Here is a 20,140-nt window from a genome sequence, read left to right on the forward strand (position 1 = left end):
CGGAATGAAGGCATGCGCGGCGGAGAAACGCTATGTGCCTATGGATGATGAGGGAAATTCGCCAATGTGGACTGCTGTCCGAGCGCGCTACTGGGACTTCTGGAACCTGAAAAAAGAGTACCGGAATAGCACGCGAGAAATGCGCGAGACATGCGGTGAGGTGAGCAGCCGAAGGCCTATGTCTTTGGTCACTATACGCGGAGCTCAAGGTCATCTAGTGTAAGCGCAAGGGAGATCTGAAGATGTGCATTTGCGGAAGCGTATGCTACTGCTCCGCCGACTGTCAGCGAAGGGCGTGGCGCAAAAGCCATCGTGAAGTCTGCTTTTGCGGTAAGCTATACGTCAGCTCGTGGATGATACTTTGTCCGAGATTTATTCCAGGTCCGGTGAGGATCTGCCTCGACGGCACGAACACTGTCCGCAGCGCACATCCTGACTCCCTGACGCATTCCGAGCGCGCCTACTTTAGACATTGCACGCACGCGATACTCCGAAAGAACGGCGAACCAGAGAAACTACGGTCCGTTCGCTCTGTGGTAGTGGATCTCGTGACCTTCGCACTGGCGACGAAGCGGATATGGCGATCTAGACGAGTCGGCGAAAGAGCTCGACGACAGAGCCATCCAGTACTGGGTGAAGGTGAGCCGGGGAGGCGTCGTGTATTTGCTTCAAGTCGATGTTGTCTCGCGCGAGAGCGCTTAGAAGGGCTGAAGGGTGTAGTCTTCGAACATGTGTGTGGGGGTGCCCCGTCCTCGTCCATCGACTCTGCACATACATATCAATAGCACCTCGCATTCATCCTATCAGATAGAAAACGTCTATATTGAAGCTGCTGGGATCCACGAAGGGACGATGAAGAGGATCATCGCAAAGTCAGAGTGGGAATCGAACGCGTATAGCCTGCTGAATGGACCGACTCCACGTGAGCGCCCGCAGGCGACGCTTGTGCTTTTTCTGCTTCCACGGTCAACATCCACGTTGCTACCTAGTTCGGACGCAAAATGGTGAGCATCCTCGAGAAGGTCTCTTCGAACATACACTCAGTCGAAGTAGCCAGCCACACAGATCTCGCGTCGATTCTTCGCTGCCTACCCGCACAGGGGAATGGCAATACCTACCCGAATTCTCACGCCACCTCTCGCTCGTTCGCTGTTTGCATGCCTCCAACCGACACGTATCCCCTCCCACCCTCTCGATTCCAGCGATATCACGACAATCTCCGAGGCCGTTGACGCGCTTTACATATATGCCCAGCTTGCATCTAACATCGTCGATAGTCCACGAGCGTTCGAACAAGGCATTCTCAGCGGGTTCGGCGACGTGTGGAACTGGCTAGTCTTCTTGAGCCCGAAGAAAAACAACGTGGCCTATGAAGAGGAGCTCCCTTGGCTCGACGCTCCACCGTGTCATCTCCGCAGCGATGGCTACGCCGTTGTCTCCTTCCCTTACCTCGTCCAGGCCATGACAATGATAATTGGCGCGCTTGGGCTACACACCCGAGGAATTCCTTCCTTTCTCGCTCCAAAAAACCTTACGGACATCGTCTTCGACTTCTTCACGTATGTCGTGCATCCGAGGGCAACGACCGCTATAAACTACCACAACTTCTACATGATCATCGACTCCCTGCTCCGGAGCGAGGATCGTGACGTGAAGGAGCGCATGCAACTGGGTGTGGCATCATACGACGAGAAATGCCCAGGAAGGATCATCTGCACCATCGCGACCCGGATTTCCTGGTTTTTTGACGCCGCGCTGTGGCGTATTGATTCCGCCCTGAACGACAAGACCTGTGCCGAAAGCTACGGCAGGTATTTCACAGCAGAGCTCATGACGAGTGCATCCACCATCGTCCATCTCCAAGCCTCACGGCCGATACCCTTGTTCGTACGGCTGCTGGCGCGCGAGACGGCTCGCCCGGCGTGGCTGAAGGGGCCAGAGTACCTACAGTTCTTTGTCGCACTTTGGACCGCGCTCATCTGCCAAGTCGTCATCACGCGACCGAGCCCTTCTCCTTCCTATTCGTCCCTCATATCTGCCCTTCGTCATGGTCTCCTGCCCGTCATCCATCGTATTCTCGTCACTCTTCATCCCAACGACGCCACCTCGCCCGCGTCAGCGCGATTTAGGGCAGATTGTCGACGGGAAGCGCTTCGGCTCGTCGACAGCATGCTCCAGGCAATCATATGGCCAAGAGTTCTTCGAGCATCTGACGACGCCTTCAAGCGGGATCAGTGCGCCATGCCGACTACCTCTGACCCAGAAGAATGGCAAATGCTCGTCAGGCGCTACCTATACTTTCGCGACGTGCGGCTTGATTTCAAGGACGTCATTGTCTCAACCCTCGGGTCTTGCGCCAATCCCAAGGTCGTCTACAACTCTACCGTCAATTTTTGATGATGCGCTGACGATGAGCAGTGTCCGCGAAGCAGCGAACGTCTGCGATGCAAATCCTGCCCCTGCGGTGGAGTCGCATACTGCAGCAAGGCCTGCCAAGCTGAGCATTGGTGCTCGACACATCATAGTGAATGCCGGCACAAAGCGAATGGTACGTTGATGTCACCTAGTTGCTTCCCCAGTCTTGCTGAACCAGCGTTGTCAGTATCGGCATCGCAGAGCATACGACTTACGCCCGACCAGATAGACGGCCACGACAGCACGACCGCCTTCGAACGCGCCTTCCTCCTCCGATGCGCGCGCGAATGCCTGATACAGTATGGCGAGCCCGAACGCTTGCGCTCCGTACGGACCGTCTTGGTAGACTTTTCGGACGTGACGACCCCATATCCACCCTTGCTGTACGGCGAGATGGACAATGGCCCTTTCCCGCTTCGCGAGCCCGACCCAAACACACGCTACCTGCACATCTTCATACGAGCGAGCCGGGGCTCATTTATTACGATCATCGCAATCGATGACGGTCCGCATGACATTTGGTTGCAAGCCGCGGGATGCAGGCGCAGTATTATACGCATCTATTGAATTGTCTATGTGCTTCCGCAGGACTTCACTATGAACTGGCTCGTTCGAGTCACGATAAACTGACCCGGATTTTACGCTGATGTGTACCTCATTCGTTGGTCGCTGTACATAAAGTCAGGGTTGAATTCCAAGCTTGCACCGTATGTTCATGATTCCACGGTGTATAGAACATGCTGAGCATCCGCAGCCTTCACCTCCCAAAGTACAAGTAGATGTGCATCGGACGAGCTCTCTGAAATGTCCACAAGGCCGATGACCCGCATGCTCATCAAGACGGCGCAGGGCCTATTATTTCATGTGTTGTTTGGCTCCGTAGCACTGGTTGTAGCGCGACTTGTGTAGTACGGGCACCCCGTATGTTCCTGATGGGATGTCCGAGGTGGTGGAGCAGGGGGAGGGGCAGAGGGGAGGGTGGTAAAGACCTTCAGGGCGGAGCGTGGGAGCGTGCTAGCTGGCGGACCCCAAGGGGGAGCACTTGGCAGCGCGAAGGCGGTAGAACGAGCTGCTCCATCCTTGGCGAGGATGTCGGCGGCGTCATTCCCTTTGTTGCCCGAGTGACCCTTAACCCATCTGAACTCGACCGGGCAAGACCGGCGCTGCAGAAGCGTAACCGCATACTGTATGAGGTCGGCATTTGCGCATATCCACCCGCATTGCTCGAACCGGCGTGCCCAGTGGCAGTACGTGCGGATGACAAGCTCGCTGTCGCAGTACACGGTGAGTGGGACCGTTGGCGCGGTGGCAAGGAGGGCGAGAATGAAGGCGAGATGCTCTCCCCGGTTGTTTGTCTGAGCACCGGGTACCCGCGCTGAAATGTTGTCCGCGTGCTCGCCAAAGTAGACGCCTGCGCCTGCGCGCGCGTCCTCGCGTCCATTGCCGATGCAGCTGCCGTCAATCCAGACCCGCCGAGCATTGGTGGATGAACTCGCCCCTGGCCTGCGCATTGACGCGCACTGGTCGGACCCCAACTCAGAGGACCTCGTCGCAGCACTGCTCAACGGAGGGGAGGGGTCAGATGGTTCGTGAATAGACAGTCACACGTAGCTACTCGGCCTCATCGTGCATGTAGTACCTGCGCTGCAGAATGACATGCCTGCCACATCCACCCCCCATGTGCCTGATTGCCCGTGCCCAGAGCTTCGCCTCTGCTCATGGAACATACGTGGTGACATTCGACTGCTCCTCGGTGATGAGGAGATGCTCGGATTCCTCTGTTCCCATGATCTTGTTCTCTTCCAAGAGACATGGCTGCTGCCTGGGGAGGAGGATACCCTCACCCTACCTCAGGGCTTCTCCATCACATCTACCTGCCATCCGTGCAGCCCTGACCTACGGAGACCTAGGGGTGGGGTGGCTATCATGTACCGCTCAGAGCTGCCTGTACAGGTCTTAGAGCAATGGCGAGTGACCGACACACTCGTTATCAACGTTGCAGGCATCACCGTGGCATGTGTATACGCCCTCCCCGCAACGTCCGATTGGGAGCGCTCCTCAGAAGTGAACCCCGAGCACCGTCTACTCGAACTGCTCACTGTGCTCGGCCTGCACCGCAGCAGCTCTCCATTCCTCATACTCGGTGACCTCAATGCGCGCACAAACTGCCTCCAAGCGTCCTGCCCTGAGACCCCCGCCCTACCGCGCTCCTCCTCAGATGATGGTGCTCCCTGCACACGAGGACGCCGGCTCATCGATGCATGCTCTGCAGCTGGGGCTGTCATTCTCAATGGGACGTCCTACGAGGTGGATTCTCCGGGCCAGCTCACCTCCTTCCAGGGCATGGGGGACGCCGTGGTCGACTACGCACTTGCATCGTCGAACCTCCTGCGCCATATCCACGGGTTCCGGGTACACCGTCTACTTGGCTGGTCCGACCACTCTTGCCTGCTCCTCTCCCTTCAGGGTCTTGCTGTCCAGCGCTCGCAGCCTACACGCCCCATCAGGCACCTGCCACGACAGAAGCTTCGTAGCCGTGGGCATCTGCACCCACTCCCGCTGCCGGCGCCCTCGGAGCCCAGCTCAGGCCTGCCCCTCCCTCCCTCCGCCCTCGACTCCATGCTCGCGGACGTCCTCCGGCAGCGTGAGTCTGAGGACGATGGCATCCGCGCACTGTACGGGCCTGGTTCGAGTTCATCCACCAATGCTCGGCGGGTCTGGATTGACGGCAGCTGCATCGGCAATGGACGCGAGGACGCGCGCGCAGGCGCAGGCGTCTACTTTGGCGAGCACGCGGACAACATTTCAGCGCGGGTACCCGGTGCTCAGACAAACAACCGGGGAGAGCATCTCGCCTTCATTCTCGCCCTCCTTGCCACCGCGCCAACGGTCCCACTCACCGTGTACTGCGACAGCGAGCTTGTCATCCGCACGTACTGCCACTGGGCACGCCGGTTCGAGCAATGCGGGTGGATATGCGCAAATGCCGACCTCATACAGTATGCGGTTACGCTTCTGCAGCGCCGGTCTTGCCCGGTCGAGTTCAGATGGGTTAAGGGTCACTCGGGCAACAAAGGGAATGACGCCGCCGACATCCTCGCCAAGGATGGAGCAGCTCGTTCTACCGCCTTCGCGCTGCCAAGTGCTCCCCCTTGGGGTCCGCCAGCTAGCACGCTCCCACGCTCCGCCCTGAAGGTCTTTACCACCCTCCCCTCTGCCCCTCCTCCTGCTCCACCACCTCGGACACGACCAACATTAGCGGGTTCTGTCGAGGACAGTCACAGAGGACGATGGCGGGCCCGCGCGGCCAAGGAGGACGCACTGGCGAGTATTCTAGATGCTGCACGCCGCAGTGAGAAGGAGCTGTGGGACACTATCCGCTTCGTCACGGACGTCAAGGCCGGGCGTGCTCCTGTTGCTCTTGATGACCTCCGGGATGAATTTGCGCGCCGACTCACACACACGCTGCCCATCAGTACTGAAGTCTCGCAGGCCATCGCTGACTCTCGGGTGCTCCCACTCGTTACTGCCGACATCACTCCTGAGCGCACCTTCTCCTCGGCTGTGTCGCTGGACGAGATTGCGGCTGCGAAGGCCCATGCGCACGAGCGTGATCCCAGCTCGGCTGTCGGCTTCGACAAGCAGTCTTACGCTGTCTTCGTTGCTATCCCCAACGAAGCGCTGCAGGATCTCGTAACCGCTTGTCTACGCGACCGGGACGCGCCACGCTGCTGGCTGGTGACCAAGTTGGTTGCCATTCTCAAGCGGGGGAAGGACGCGCTTGCCCCATCCAGCTATCGCCTGATCGGGCTGGAGTCCTGCTTGCTCAAGATGGTCACCTATATCATTGAGCGGCGGATGGTCACCTGGATGGAGGACCAACAGCTCCTTCCCGATACCCAGAACGGGTTCCGCCATGGGAGGCATGGGCTGACAAACCCATTCATACTGCGCTGCGCCATTGACCGCTCTCTCGCGGAACACCGACCTCTCTTCGCTGTCTTCCCCGACCTCACAAACGCGTTCCCCTCTACAGTCCATGAGATTCTCTGGCTGGCACTATACGATGCGGGGATGCGTGGGCCCATGTTCGACTGGATACGCATGTTATACGAACGCATGCGCTACCTTGTCACGTGCAACGGGGAGACCGCGGAAGGTCGGCTTTGGTCGAACGTGGGTGTGCTTGCAGGTGATACGCTCTCCCCGTCCCTCTTCAACTTCTACGTACGCTGCATCCACATGCAGGAGAGACCGGGGGACGTCGTGCTTGCTGGAAAGCGAGTGAAGAACGTCGAGCAGGCGGATGATGGTATCCTTCTCTCCCACCTTCTCGCCAGTGCGCAGGGTCGACTTGGTGACTACACTCGGTGGGCCCATCTGCTAGGCTTTGTGGTCAGTATCACCAAGACCGAGGGAGTGGCATTTGGCTATAGGGGGCCCCCACTCGACCCTCTGATCCTCGACCAGCAGCCGGTCCACTGGAGGGATCAATCCGTCGTGCTCGGTATCCTGTTCTGTGCCCTGCAGGGTGATGTCCTCGATCTGCACCACCTCACCCAAGCTCGGAAGGGTCGTACAGTGGCATCTGCCCTCCTCGCTCTACAGCGCTACCTGGGGGACCTGCCACTGAGGCTCGCTATCAAGGTGTACAAAGCTCGGGTTGAGCCCATACTGGCCTATGGGTGCGAGGTCGGCATTGCTCTCACAAAGGCTGCCCGCGACGCACTCGAAAAGGTCCAACTTATGTTTTTCCGCCGGGTACTAGGTTACTCGATGCGTTCTATGCGCGCTATCATCTTCTCGGAAACCGGAATCCTCCCTATCCTACACCGCAGACTCATTCTCGCTCTGCGCTTCTTCAAGCGCATGCTCGAACTGCCCGCAGACACCATTGCCGCCCATGCCTTTCGCGACGCTCTTGAACTCTATGGCGCGGGCCGACCCGGCTGGATAGGTGACCTCGCCACTGGCTTGCGCCGCCTCGAGCCTATCCCCGTTCACGTCGACTTCGTGCATGTACGTTCCGCCGCCCACGTGGATACCATCATCGGGCGTGTTGAGGCATCCGCCCATGATGGTGTGCGCCGCGACCTCACTGCTGCCTCGCGCACGCACCTGCTCCTCAACCGGGTGGAGGTGGACAAGCGCGGCCAGCAGTCTTCGAAGACCATCCAGTACCGAGCCTATCTTGACGTCGAGACCCCGCATCACAGGAAGGCGCTGACCCGCGCCCTCACCGGAGAGCACAGCCTGCTCAGCGTGCGTGGTGGCTGGTCCGACCGCGGGGAAAGCATCAAGCCCGAATGGCGGCTCTGCCGCTTCTGTGGCAGCGCGGTTGAGGACGCCCCTCATGCTCTTTTCAGCTGCGCGACGCGGGCCGACCTCGCTCATCTGCGTCATGTCTTCTGGTGCGATATTGTCGACTTGCGCGCTGACGTGCGCGAAGCGAACGCGGATGTAAACACTTGGTTACCTGCGCTTTGTGGGATTCGTAACGCCGTGCCTCGCCTGGCGAAGTATGTCCACGAGGTGCTCGATCTCTTCTCTCTCCACCGAGCGTATGTGCCCCCGAGAGAAGGCTGGGAGAAGACTAAAGGGAGGACGAAGGAGACCGACAGGGATTAACACGGCACTTGGGAGAGACCTGGACGTGACTCCACGATGGGGGAGGGGGAAGCCGTAAGGGTAATTTCATGTGTTGTTTGGCTCCGTAGCACTGGTTGTAGCGCGACTTGTGTAGTACGGGCACCCCGTATGTTCCTGATGGGACCGCTCGGGTGAATTCCAGTCCAGTCCAAGAAGGACGTATGGACGCGGAAGAGCGTATCCTTTCACTGACCTAGTGATGGGTATGAGTGCGGTTGACCTTGTACATTTAGGCAAGCCGATGTACATTCAGGTAAGCCTCCTTGCCTTGAAGGTATTTCTGCCGCCACTACCAGTCTGACATGAGATAACGCCCCTGGTCGTCTTGGGTTGTACCCCTGGCGATGTATCAAGAAGCACAAACTAACCATCCTCATATTGCGTATGCCGACTCCTACCGCCACCATAACTATTGCTGCCCACGAACGTCGATCCATCGCCGCCGTACGAGGACCCCGCTTCTGCGTACGAAGAGCTCTCCCCGCCGACATTCAAAAAGTGGGACCCCTTCTTCCGCCGTTCCAACTTGATCATCTCCGACGCGACCTGCGTCGACCCGTCACCCGAGGTCGACGTGCCACCCGCCGATGCCCAAGTCTCATCGTCCGTAAGTTCGCCCGTCGTCGTATATTCGCCTCTTCCACGACCTTCGCTGACCCTACTCCCCTCCCCTGCCCCGTCACTCGGTGCGAAGTCGATGGGATGCGTGACGGGTGCAGAGGTGAATATCGTCGACTCGGCCGCAGAGCGCTGCCCAGCGACAGCGAGGACGATGAAGGTCGGGTAGATGCCCGCGAGGCTGTGGAAGGCGGTCTTGACGACCCCGTATGCTTCGGCGTTAGAAGTGGAGGTTTGACGGAGGATGAGGAACATGATCTGGAGCGCGGTAAATAAGCGTCCTCAGCTAAACTTGGTGGAGATTAGATACGTACCCAAAGACCGCAGTAGACGAAGCCAGACTCGACGAGGATGAGAAGGATGCTCTCGATGCGCGTGCGGTTCGAGGTTCCAAGGGAGCGCTTGATGTCGCGGCGATAGTACCTATGATGATAGTCAGCTATATGTTGAATGAAGCTTGCAGAATCGTAGTCCACTTACCAACACCTTGCTGCCATCAGCACCGTACATACCATATTCGTCACCAGGAGCGGGACCGTCATCAGCAGGGAGTGCGTCGCAGGCTCAAGGACGCCATAGTCCTGGAAGGCCCAAACGACTTCGATAAGGAGGCCGACTAAGCGAGGGATTCAGCGTCGTTGTCAATGGGCAACAAATTTCATACTCACCCGTACTCCCGCACATACATACTACCAACGCGGCGCGGGCGAGTTTGTTGTCAGGCCATAATACCCAAGCACGCCATACGACGATGAGGTCACTGAGCAGATACTGGGGAGGCCATGTTAATAAGATTACCGACAAGCGCGCGCGCAAAAGCGCCATGAGCGATCGAGCGTAGCCAAACAGCACGCGCCGCCAACTCTAAATCAAACACTCACATTGACCCGATCCGTCACCGACAGCACCACGCTCAGCTGGAAGATCTCGTGGTCGATATACGGGGGCACCGCGCCGAACGCAGGCACCTGGATGGTGTAGAATATAAGGATGGCGATGGCGCCCATGGTTGAGGTGAGGAATAGGATGACGATGGGCGTCTGGAGGAGGATGGAGCGCGTGGGTTGGCGGCTGGGAAGTGTGTTACTTCGTGCAGAGATAGAAAATCACGGAAAAAGGAGGGGAAGAACCTGGGACAGAGGGAGAGGGACTCACGCTAGGGCAGCCATTGCGGCTAGGAAGAGGGCTGTTTGTACGCCTGCGATCGCATATCAGTCTCAAGAACGTACGGCTGAGTTCGAGAGGGGCGAACCATAGAATACTAAGTCAACCGCGACCTGCATTGTCCACTGATGCACCGCGTCGATCGCGTCGGGCGGAAGGGGTCCGGAGGACGGGGACATAGAGGGGCGGAACATAGCGTGGTGTTAGATTGGGGTATCGCGTAGGGTAGGTGGTATGTGAAGGTCGTCCAGGCGAATCCAGGTCGAGGGGAACGGCTACGAGTCGCGCAATCGTGCCAATCGTGAAGGTCGATGGTGTCGTCCCGTCGTAGGTGTGCGCAGTTGAGGTCTCGTCCGTCCTTGCGTCTGCCTGAGCAGCTAGCTAAGTACTCTTCCTCGCACCGCTTTCAGCGCGCGAAACTGATGTCCTCCGAAGGGTGAATTGGGGCATCAATCAGAGGGTGTATCCCCTGGAGTCGGACGATCGTGCTTCCCGGAGCGCTCCCAAAGGCCTCCTTGTTCCGAGAGGTGCAGGGGAGGGGTGACAGACGTGGGGAGTGATGGTGTTGAGGGATGATAGCGTCGCGGTGTGATGGTGTCGCGCGATGATATGGACAAGGGATGAGGGGAATTTACACGAGCAGGCTTATGAAGCCTGCGATTAGAGTTAGCCTCCTGCGAACGTCGAGGAAGCATGATGTCGTACCTGATGCGGCTGTCGGGCCTTGTCAACGATATGTACGGTCCAGCCTAGTCACCAGGACTCCGTGCAGGGCGGGCAGCCCTCTCCGAAAGCAGGTTCAAGAGGATAGGTACACTCGTTCGAAGGCGCCCGCAGAAAAGGGGACATACAAAGAGCACGTCGGACGAGGAATGACGGCGAGAGGCAGGCAACGACGAGGGCATCGGGATGAATAGATTAGAGCGCGCGCGCTGCGCCACTGCATGATGATCGGCGGGAAGTTCAAGCCAAGTCTCGGCGGCTTTGATGCTGATGGTGGACCTCTTCCTTCCCGCAATTCAACGGCCTTCCTGGTCATCCATCATGCTGACATTTCAAGCCATGCCTGGGTGGTCCGACGTCGGCTGATGAGCAAGCTCGCCGTTGGCAACGGCACGGAAGATCGCTGTGAGTCATTGAGCGGGCGAGCGGACCGGGGCAACTGTTGAGGCGACAACTTGTCCTGAACTACCACAGCAGTAATCTGCACCAGTCCTTTGCTGAGCTCTCTGCGTCGATCCAGAGCGTGTCTCGTACAACATTACCGATCCACGATTTATCTCAGGTACCGAGTACGGACTGGTTCCAGCGAAACACTGAAGATGGGCTGCGATCGCCTCAACGTACTTTGAACTTGGCGGCAATGCTGCCTAAGGCTCTGCAGATCGTAACAGACCAGCAAGTGGTCGCAACGATATCCTGGCGGGCGACGAGCGCAAGCATTCCGCTGCGTACGACTCGAACATTCATCATGAAGATCTTTGGCGCCCCGAACCTCCATGTTCATGAGCTACTGGCTCCTACTTTGAAGCACTGGATCCTCGCTTGTATCATGGCTCCTACTTCCCGTCCTATCAACGATCTCACAGACCGTCAAAAGCGATGGGATTTACTGGCATCGGTGCGTCGGGCTCCATTACGCACGGCTTGTTCGCTGACTGTCGCTTCTAAGGGTGATCAACATTGTTAACTGTCTCTGGTGAACGTACACTGCATCGATTCTTCCTGTCCACAACACAGTATGCTATCGGCGACACCTTCGACATAGGCTTTCCCTTCATCCCGACCGATGCGGAGCGCCACCATGAGGGCGTGATGCTCTCCTGTTCTCGGCTCACAATAGGCTCTCTGCTCGGGCGTTGAGAATGACCTTGACGCACACCAATCGTGCTCTCCAGCTCTTCCCAGTCTCTTCCCCTCGGGCGCGATGCCGCGGACTCGTACACATCTTCTTCCGCGAGGGGCACTCGCAACGGGAGCTTTCGGGCGCTCGGAAGCAATCCTTCCCCATTGTCAACGTGGCGCCCGAGAACGGAGAGCCGTCTTGCACATTCTCCGAAAGCAGCCTTGAAGGGCTCCTCGTTCAACGCTGAATTGTCGACCCCGGACGTTGCCCGGACCTCGCACAGCCCATCACCATGCAAGCGCGCAAGTCTGGATCTTCACGGACGGCGTGGCCGCTGATCATCGCGTCATAGGAGCTAGGTACGCATCAGCCTGCGCCCCCTGCGCTGCTCGGGACGCTATCTAGCAACCCCTGCGCGACGACAGCGAGTCTTCCGCCCGCCAACGAGGGGAGAGTCGATTATTATTATTCGATCCGATCTGAGGGACCCGAGCTAGCGTGCCGCAGAAGGCCCGCATCTGCCGCAGAACACGTGTACCGTTACCCAAAGCCTCCGCGTAGGAGATTGTCATCGGCGAGTCACCTTGTCCCTAAACGATGACCAGGGGGCGCGGACGACGAAGAGAACCCTATGGTGCGTGACACCTAGTCACCGCTACTTTTGTACAAGCGCTGCTGGAGGTGACACAGTCACGCTTTCCCTTTTTCCTCTGACGAAGGTGTAGCAATGGGCAAGGGGAACAGATCTGTCAGAGGAATAAGTCGTACGTTGAGTTTTCGAAAAAATGTCTCTTTGGAATTGGCCACCTTCCTAATTAGGAAGGTGGGAAATCATGTAGGTCCACATGTGCGCGCCCTCCATCTGTTTGGTACGGCGTACATGCCAGTCAGTAGGAGGTTGTAAGCAACCTGTATAGCGTTATAACCCTGATGCATGTATTTGGTCCTGCCGACAACCCAGCTCAGGAAGGCGTGTGCAAGCATGGGCACTCGACACCCTTTTCACCTCAGAATCGACTTCACAGACCCTCGAATCAGGTAATTGTGAGCGCAAGAATAGCCTGTCTACCTCACATTAGTTCTGACCATGAAATGCCCCCATTGAAGGCCCTCAGTGGCCATTTTTAATATAATTTACGCCGATTTTTCCGCTGCGCGGCCGATTTGGCCACTGTGACAAATTGGTGGTGACTAAGTGTCACGCACCATATAAACTTGGGCAAGTACGTCGGCGGCGTCATGTCACAATGTGACATCGGCGTTCTCCATGTCAGCCTTTGTCGCTCATGGCTTGGCTGGTTAGAGCGACGAGGCACCATCCATGTGGCGCTTGGGTGCATCAATTTTCACCCTCAAAAACACAATCTGGGTGAATCAGGTCTGACGGAAGAGGCAGCGTATCCTTTGCGCACCTGCGCACGTGACAAGTTGAACTTTCGCCGACATCACAGAAAGATCACCTTGCTATGGCTCCTGAGATCATCATGTATGCATATGAGTATTTCTAGCGCTCTGTAGCTACTTGCTATGCTTAGAATGGTCTTTCATTGGTCCAGCATGATTACACGAGTCCTGCAGACCCCGAGCGGTTTGCAGTGTGACATGGTGTGATGTACAAGTCAACCTCTCCCGAAACCGAGTAAGGTGGAAACAAGGGGGGTTGGGAACCGAACGAAGGCATTTCGAACCCATCAACTTCCACGATCTAAATCGAATAATAATAATCGACTATTAGCTCGCCCGCCAACGACGAATCTTCCGCCCACGTCGAATCTTCCGCGCCGTCGCTTCACGAACCTCCGCTTCTAGCGCACGAAGGAGCGCGGAATATTTCCCGCTGGACAAGGAAGACTCGCCGCTCGGATCGCCTTGTTTGCGAGCATCTTGACGACCCTGCGCCTGGAGGCGTCGGCAAAGTACATGCCTTGTTGATAGATGACGACAAAATGAATTGACCCGGTATGGAAATTACTTTGTACGCGTTTCGTCCCTCGTGTTGTGGGTGTCGTCAGAGTGAGGTACTCCAACTACAGCGCTCGCAAACGAGGGCCGGGATACTGCAGCATTTGGTACTTGAGCGGGAGACATTGTATTCCTGCGAGGCTGTAACTACATCGAAGAGGGTCTTCTAATCCTTCTAATCCGAGAAACAAGTGATCGGCGAGCTTAAATGACAGGAAAGTTGGTTGAGTTCGGTGGGAATCGTTGTAGTTCGGAAATTGTACTTGCATCCCCTCCTCGACCTTGAAAGCGCAGTTCCAGTTCCCCCAGGACTCTGCTGATGCTCTGAACTTGCAAGATTGTGGTGAACAATGGTCCGTCGCGAAGGGAGGCGGCCGGGACGCGGATTGCCGGGCGCTGGCCGGGCGGGCGGAGTTTCAAAATGATGGGGCTGACAAATACATATTTTCCGTGGGATTGCAGGCGCCATCCTTTTCTAATTCCCCATCACTACCGTTGAGGCTCTCCGCCGCCATCTTCGTCGTCGACGGCGCCCTCGCAGTCTTCGTCGAGCTTCGAGTCCGCTTCTCCCCATATCACCGACCCTTCGCTCTTTTTACTTTCATATAACCCTACCCGCCCTTTCCTTCGAACATGGGTTGCGTTCAGTCTTCTGGCGTCGACGAGGAGGCCAAGGCCCGTGAGTGGCGACCGCAAACTCACTTTTCGCACCTAACGCCCGCCCAGGGAACGATGAGATTGAGAGCCAGTTGAAGAAGGACCGCATGATGGCGAAGAACGAGATCAAGATGTTGCTGCTTGGTGCGGGAGAGTCGGGCAAGGTGCGTATCCCGCCGACGATACACTCGCCCTCACGCTCACGCTCACCCCCTCCAGTCGACGGTCCTCAAGCAGATGAAACTCATTCACCACGGCGGCTACAACGAGCAGGAGCGCGATTCGTACAAGGAGATCATCTTCTCCAACACTATCCAGTCCATGCGGTGAGCGCGGGCGCGAGTACACTCCACGACGCCTACTCATCTTGTCCCAGCGCCATCCTCGAGGCCATGCCGCAGCTCGACATCCCGCTGACCCCGCAAAACGACGCCCGCCGCGCGGTCATCATGTCCATGCCCATGCAAATCGAGGCCGACGTCCTCCCGCCGGACGTCGTCGACGCCATCCGCAGTCTCTGGAAAGACCCGGGCGTCAGGCAGGCCGTTCAGCGCTCCCGCGAGTTCCAGCTCAACGACTCGGCCGTGTACTACTTCAACTCCATCGACCGCATGGCCGCGCCCAACTACATGCCGACGGACCAAGATATTCTCCGCTCCCGTGTCAAGACGACGGGCATTACGGAGACCACGTTCAAGGTCGGCGAGCTTACCTACAAGCTGTTCGACGTCGGTGGTCAACGGTCAGAGCGGAAGAAGTGGATCCACTGCTTCGAGAACGTCACCGCGTTGGTGTTCCTCGTCTCCTTGTCGGAGTACGATCAGATGCTGTACGAGGATGAGAGTGTGGTACGTGCCTAGACCGATAGCGACTTCCTATCAGCCTTCTCACGTTGTCCGCAGAACCGTATGCAGGAGGCGCTCACTCTTTTCGACTCCATCTGCAATTCAAGATGGTTCGTTAAGACCTCGATTGTGCGTGTCCGCTTCGTTGCGCCGTTGCCTTCCTCTAACGCTATTTCAGATCTTGTTCCTGAACAAGATCGACTTGTTCGCGGAGAAGTTACCACGGTCACCACTTGGCGACTACTTCCCCGACTACACGGGCGGTGACAACTACGACGCCGCATGCGACTACCTCTTGCATCGTTTCGTGTCGCTTAACCAGTCGGCGGCGACGAAGCAAATCTACGCGCACTACACGTGTGCAACGGATACGCAGCAGATCAAATGTGAGCACGCTTCCCATCATCAGCTTCTGGACGCGGGTGTGACCGGCGGCAATGCGCTGCTGACCATTGATGGGAGCACCTTGTCATCTTCTATGACCGCTGCTTACCGTCGATGGTCGACGACCATTTTTCATTGTTACACGACTACTAACAAAATCCTGTTCATGATAACGAGAGCTGACATGACCCCCTTACAGTCGTCCTCAGCGCCATCCAGGACATTCTGTTGCAGCTTCACCTGCGCGAGTGTGGATTGCTGTAGACGTCTTGTGATGCTCTCGACGTCGTGGGCCGATATAATGTCGACCGCGACACGTACCTTACGACGTTCTCATGTTGGGCATGCATTGCAGAAGCGTTCGCTGTGGAAATCCCCGGACTGTCGCCGCGCGTACCTGCCCGACCGACTCTTGCATCCCACGCGCGTCCGCCTCCAGCACGCAGGCCTCGGTTCTTGTTTTCTATGCCTACCTACTCCGACAGTACCGTATCCAAGACAGTACTCTTCGTCGCCATCATCTTTCTTCTTCTCGATCTCATCTCATCCGGTCTTGTCTTTATTCCTTCCTATATTGCGCCCCCGTGGGCGGTTTCCCACTTCACCCTCCTATGCGCCCGCGTGCGCGGCTGACGCTGTCTCCTCCTCCCCTGTGTTCCCTCGGAAGCTCGTGTATAATGCATTTACCCCTTCGACAATGTCCATATTGCCCTATGCGTATGCATGCATCTCATGCGTTTAGTGCGGCCATCATGCCTATCGTCCTCTCTTCCTCCCTCTCCCGGGCAGGAAGGAGTACGCGAGGCAGGCCGAGTCGCAGTCGGTGGTGGTGGCAGAGGTACAGATACGCGTAGGTCGATCTCGACGGTACAAAGACAGATACACGTAGGCCCCCGAGATGGACGCACGCTGGTCGCTGGGGACGGCAGTTAGGCGCGTACGCTCGTTTATTTTCCCTCTCAGTATGATAGATGTACGTAGTACGATACTTCTCTTCTGTGGAATGGTATAATATACCACATAGGCCTTTGATACCTCTACATGCATTCATTCGATGAAGTGACGCGAGGAAGTGCGGTGGAAGACGAGGAAGCAGTCCGAATCAATCATTGGGCGAACAGTGGGAGTGAATGCATGTCACCTCGAGCGAGCGGCGTACTACTTGCTGGTCCAGGCAAAGCCGATTACTAGAGGACGCGAATCAAGACTGGAATACCAATACGTGGCTTCCCGAATTCCGTAGGTCGCGGAGGCGCGGCAGAAGCGCGAGGGATTCGAAAGCAATGATTATTTGCCACCCATTCAGACTCAATACAGAAAGCTAAATAGAGGTATGAGAATGAGTGTGAAAGCCGAAGATGTTCGGAGGATTGGGAAGCCCGCGCGAAGTTGAAGAAGCATTACGCTCGTCATCATGGGCTCGCTTCTCAATTGCCCGCGACGAACGTGGCGCATGTACGACCGTACTAGAATAGCAGAATACGGTCTCGCATACGAATGGTGCTGTAGCGATGGGGACTGCCGCACATTGCGCGCGAGTAGTCATCCTTCCCAGCCGAGCGTCCTGTTGCGGGTGCAAGAACTGGGGAGAGCGGGAGAGCCAAGAGTTGGTGTTTCACGGGTAGTGGCCCAGGCGAAGAGCATTTTCCACGCTAGGAGAAGGTGCGGAATGTTCTAACCTTGTAGCTGGAAACCGGACTGGCGATCATGAAAGGGATTTGCACGGGTGGTACGGACGATACCACGTTGAGTACTCGTCGGGGAGCGACTTAGATACGACATTGACAGGCATAACTTATCCGCAGGCGAGATGGGTCGTGCCGACGGTGGAGTACGCTAGCATCCGTTGGGATCGAGCAGTCTCGGTCGGGGACGGAGCCCGTCGCACTATATGGTATATTCTGGGAGACAAGTGCGTGCATTCCTCAAAGCAAGCAACAGAAGCACTGGTAAACTAGCGAGGACTGGTTGGCCAAGAAGCTACGGACTTGGATACTACAAGTAGGAACATGGCTTTGGCCAGCTCGGTAGCGAGATGTCGTGACTCGTCCGTTTCCCGGAAACATTACATTCATTATGCATCGTGAAGTACAGAGTTCTGGGTATCATTCGTCCTGAGCGGTCGTATTTATCAAGGAAAGAAGCATCCCCATACCTGATTTTCTGTGCATCCTTCCCCTACAACGTCCCATGCCCATGCACCGTCGACCCATCTGCCATGGCCTCGGCATACGCAGGAGGACCAGTCTGACGCGTCTCGCGCCGAACGACAGCCGCACCACTAGTGCTGTCGCGCTTTCCCTTCTTCGCCCGAGCCGGGTCCTGCCCCGTCGCAGCAACGAACTCGAAGAAGGGCGAGCGTTGACCGATGACGCCGAAGGAGGGCTGACTACGCCCGCGTGAGCTGGACCCTTGTTCGACGGGGCTGCGGGTTGTCGGAATGCTGGACGAGCGTGCAGGGGTCTTGTCGGTCACCAAGTCTCTCGTCGTCTCTGCCGTAGAGGATGCCGACTGAGGCGCCGAAGGGAGAGCTTTGTCAACTTGCGGCGGCGCAGAACGACGTCGCGAAGAGATGGAAGTAGGCGAGCTCACAACATCGGCTGGCGGTGACACCGGGGAAGTTGACGGCGTGACTCTGCCCTGGCCCTCGGATGAGCTGCGTCGTCCACCTGCCTCGCCGCTCAACCGAGAAGACAAACGTCGCCAGGACAGACGCGTGCGGCCCTTCTCGTCGACCGAGAAAGCCGAAGGACAGTCAGATTCAGACGGCCCTTGGAAAGGCGGAGGGTGATCCTCCTCCCGTCTCGTCGCCTGAAGTTCCAGCGCCTGGACCGCGGGCGGATGCTCCTCGCTCAGATTTGGCGACGTCTCTGCCGACTGAGCTGCGAGTTTGTCGAGGGATGGGCTGTAGTAGAGATGAGGTACGTTGCGCTCGAGGGTGTGAAAGCGAGATGGAAGCCAGTCTTCGGAGCCGCGACGAACGGGCGGCGAGGACTTACCCCCGCCTGGCTGAAGGCAGGTCGGTATGTCGATGGTAGGATGCTCGCGATCTGTGGAAGGAGGCAGCGCGTCGCTCGAGTTCGTTGCAGGGGGGATATTGTCGAGGTGCTGCGCCGCGGATTCGTGCCCATTGTCAGAGTGAGGGTTAGGAAGGGGGTCCGCGGAAGAGGAAGGACCAGGATGTGGGGCGGTCTGCGCTGTATGGGTCGCCTGAGCGGCCGGAGACGATGCCGAACGCTGAGTGACTGGGGCGGGCGGCGACATAGCCATAGGACAGCGAGACGAGGTTGAATTGGTATGCGGAGATAACATGGTCGACGTCGTCGCTGTGGCCGATGGCCGAGAGGCGAGCGTCTGCATCCCAGCTGTCGTAGGTTTATTCGCCATCGGAAGCAGCGGGTCACGCATGCGCCGCTCGCGGGCATCGCGCATGAGCTTCTCGTTCTGGCGCCGTTTGCGGTACCAGAAAGCGAGAGCTATGAGGCAGATGACCAGGACTGGTATGACGATCCCCAAGGCGATCGAGCGACTCTTGTCATTGTCGTCGGAGGACCTGCGCTCCGAATCGATACGACCTTCAGCGGAAGACAGGTCATAAGTCAAGGTAAATGGCGAGTCTGTATCAGGCGTACCAGTTTCGTTGGCTTGATCGCTGGTCAGGGATCCACTAGGTGACGTCGTGCTTTCTACTGAGACTGTCTTCGTCGCTGTCGTGTGGCCATGGCCGCCTTCGTCCTCATCGGGCTCGTCTTCGTCCGGCTCGTCCTCGTCGGGCTCATTTTCATCAGGCTCATTCTCATCTCCGCTTTGGCGTATCCTATGAAGGGCTTCGCGGGGAGAAAAGTCCTGGTATGGTACTGTTCCATTATTCAGAACTACTCACAGCGACGGAAAGGCAGAGCACATACCTGACGCACGGGATGCTCCCATGAACGTATCTATGCCATAAGCCATGGTCTTCGGTGCGAGTCAAGGGGAGGGTAGTGCACGACCTCGTGCACGCCCAAGCATCCTCGATATGTATACCTAAGTCTGGACAGCCTCGTTGACGGGGAAAGACCTCTATTGAATGGAAATTGACTTCTCTCATCGCGAGAGAAGCGATAAGGCAGTGAACGTGTGTCCATTGAGGCCATATTAAGCGGCTTTAGTGCGGCATTTGGTACGACGCCGTCAAGGTGTTGTGAGCTGTAAACAGCTTGTCAGTCACTTGAGATCATGCTAAGGTCCTTGAAGTGCTTGTTCCAATGATCGTAGGTCTCCAGAGAGACCAAAGAATAAGAGCAACTTGCGAAGATGCGTTGACATGGAGGGTTCGATCGTGAGCTCGCTGAGCCTTGTTCATCCTCACCTTTGCCAAGTCATACAATTCGCTTCAGCCAAGGAAGACTTGGCCTCCGAGCGGAGCACCGACAGGGACACGCGCAAGGCCCGAAAGCCCATGATAGTTCGAGACAGACCGTGAGAAAACGAATATCCATCTGCGTGGCACGCCTTATTCGGCCTGTCCGCAAGTACGACCAAGCACACCGCGAAGTTCAAGAGCGAATGGTCCATTTTCCACCCTTCAGAGAAGGGTCTGTGGTGGTTGATGCGCAGC

General features: G+C 57.2%; 6 protein-coding genes across 6 annotated transcripts; 3 read left to right on the forward strand and 3 right to left on the reverse strand.

The window, feature by feature from the left end:
• The first annotated feature begins 98 nt into the window (after positions 1-98).
• On the forward strand, positions 99-815 carry SCHCODRAFT_01038957 (uncharacterized protein). The gene is made up of 3 exons (XM_050340908.1): positions 99-160; positions 219-330; positions 382-815. The coding sequence occupies exons 1-3, from the start codon at positions 140-142 to the stop codon at positions 783-785; spliced, it is 537 nt and encodes a 178-aa protein (XP_050198672.1). The 5' UTR covers positions 99-139; the 3' UTR covers positions 786-815.
• A 122-nt stretch (positions 816-937) lies between these two features.
• On the forward strand, positions 938-2,397 carry SCHCODRAFT_01357024 (uncharacterized protein; the record flags this gene model as incomplete). The annotated part of the gene is made up of 2 exons (XM_003029108.3): positions 938-1,004; positions 1,054-2,397. The coding sequence occupies exons 1-2, from the start codon at positions 1,002-1,004 to the stop codon at positions 2,395-2,397; spliced, it is 1,347 nt and encodes a 448-aa protein (XP_003029154.2). The 5' UTR covers positions 938-1,001.
• An 878-nt stretch (positions 2,398-3,275) lies between these two features.
• Positions 3,276-9,851, reverse strand: SCHCODRAFT_0236316 (uncharacterized protein; the record flags this gene model as incomplete). The annotated part of the gene is made up of 8 exons (XM_050342479.1): positions 3,276-3,599; positions 3,646-3,659; positions 8,517-8,940; positions 8,997-9,105; positions 9,163-9,298; positions 9,351-9,453; positions 9,564-9,753; positions 9,838-9,851. The coding sequence occupies 8 exons, from the start codon at positions 9,849-9,851 to the stop codon at positions 3,276-3,278; spliced, it is 1,314 nt and encodes a 437-aa protein (XP_050198673.1).
• Positions 9,852-14,287: 4,436 nt separating this feature from the next.
• Positions 14,288-15,804, forward strand: SCHCODRAFT_02509890 (heterotrimeric G protein alpha subunit B; the record flags this gene model as incomplete). Its single annotated transcript, XM_003029109.2, has 7 exons — positions 14,288-14,333; positions 14,381-14,475; positions 14,531-14,637; positions 14,688-15,159; positions 15,214-15,285; positions 15,335-15,542; positions 15,740-15,804. 7 exons carry the CDS (start codon positions 14,288-14,290, stop codon positions 15,802-15,804), a joined length of 1,065 nt encoding a protein of 354 aa, XP_003029155.1.
• Positions 15,805-17,587: 1,783 nt separating this feature from the next.
• Positions 17,588-19,600, reverse strand: SCHCODRAFT_02633142 (uncharacterized protein). Its single transcript, XM_050345750.1, has 4 exons — positions 19,449-19,600; positions 19,173-19,397; positions 17,696-19,115; positions 17,588-17,638 (listed from the first exon to the last, which is right to left on the reverse strand). Exons 1-3 carry the CDS (start codon positions 19,492-19,494, stop codon positions 17,719-17,721), a joined length of 1,668 nt encoding a protein of 555 aa, XP_050198674.1. The 5' UTR covers positions 19,495-19,600; the 3' UTR covers positions 17,588-17,638; positions 17,696-17,718.
• SCHCODRAFT_02633143 (uncharacterized protein) lies at positions 19,047-19,991 on the reverse strand. The gene is made up of 4 exons (XM_050345751.1): positions 19,894-19,991; positions 19,440-19,730; positions 19,329-19,389; positions 19,047-19,144 (listed from the first exon to the last, which is right to left on the reverse strand). Exons 1-2 carry the CDS (start codon positions 19,981-19,983, stop codon positions 19,479-19,481), a joined length of 342 nt encoding a protein of 113 aa, XP_050198675.1. The 5' UTR covers positions 19,984-19,991; the 3' UTR covers positions 19,047-19,144; positions 19,329-19,389; positions 19,440-19,478.
• Positions 19,992-20,140: the final 149 nt, after the last annotated feature.

The sequence above is a fragment of the Schizophyllum commune genome (genome assembly GCF_000143185.2).
Source record: "Schizophyllum commune H4-8 unplaced genomic scaffold SCHCOscaffold_9, whole genome shotgun sequence".
Lineage (NCBI taxonomy): Eukaryota > Fungi > Basidiomycota > Agaricomycetes > Agaricales > Schizophyllaceae > Schizophyllum > Schizophyllum commune.

Excerpts from the sequence above, each read along its gene's own strand:
- SCHCODRAFT_01038957 (XM_050340908.1), top strand. The coding sequence starts at position 140 with ATGCGCGAGACATGCGGTGAG. Across the intron at positions 161-218 it reads TGCGCGAGACATGCGGTGAG|TGTAAGCGCAAGGGAGATCT; the intron begins GTGAGCAGCCGA and ends AAGGTCATCTAG. Across the intron at positions 331-381 it reads TCGTGAAGTCTGCTTTTGCG|GTCCGGTGAGGATCTGCCTC; the intron begins GTAAGCTATACG and ends GATTTATTCCAG.
- SCHCODRAFT_02633142 (XM_050345750.1), bottom strand. The coding sequence starts at position 19,494 with ATGGCTTATGGCATAGATACGTTCATGGGAGCATCCCGTGCGTCAG. Across the intron at positions 19,398-19,448 it reads GGGAGCATCCCGTGCGTCAG|TACCATACCAGGACTTTTCT; the intron begins GTATGTGCTCTG and ends ATAATGGAACAG. Across the intron at positions 19,116-19,172 it reads CGATCAAGCCAACGAAACTG|GTCGTATCGATTCGGAGCGC; the intron begins GTACGCCTGATA and ends CTTCCGCTGAAG.
- SCHCODRAFT_02633143 (XM_050345751.1), bottom strand. The coding sequence starts at position 19,983 with ATGGGCTTTCGGGCCTTGCGCGTGTCCCTGTCGGTGCTCCGCTCGGAG. Across the intron at positions 19,731-19,893 it reads CGAATTGTATGACTTGGCAA|AGCTCACAACACCTTGACGG; the intron begins AGGTGAGGATGA and ends CAAGCTGTTTAC.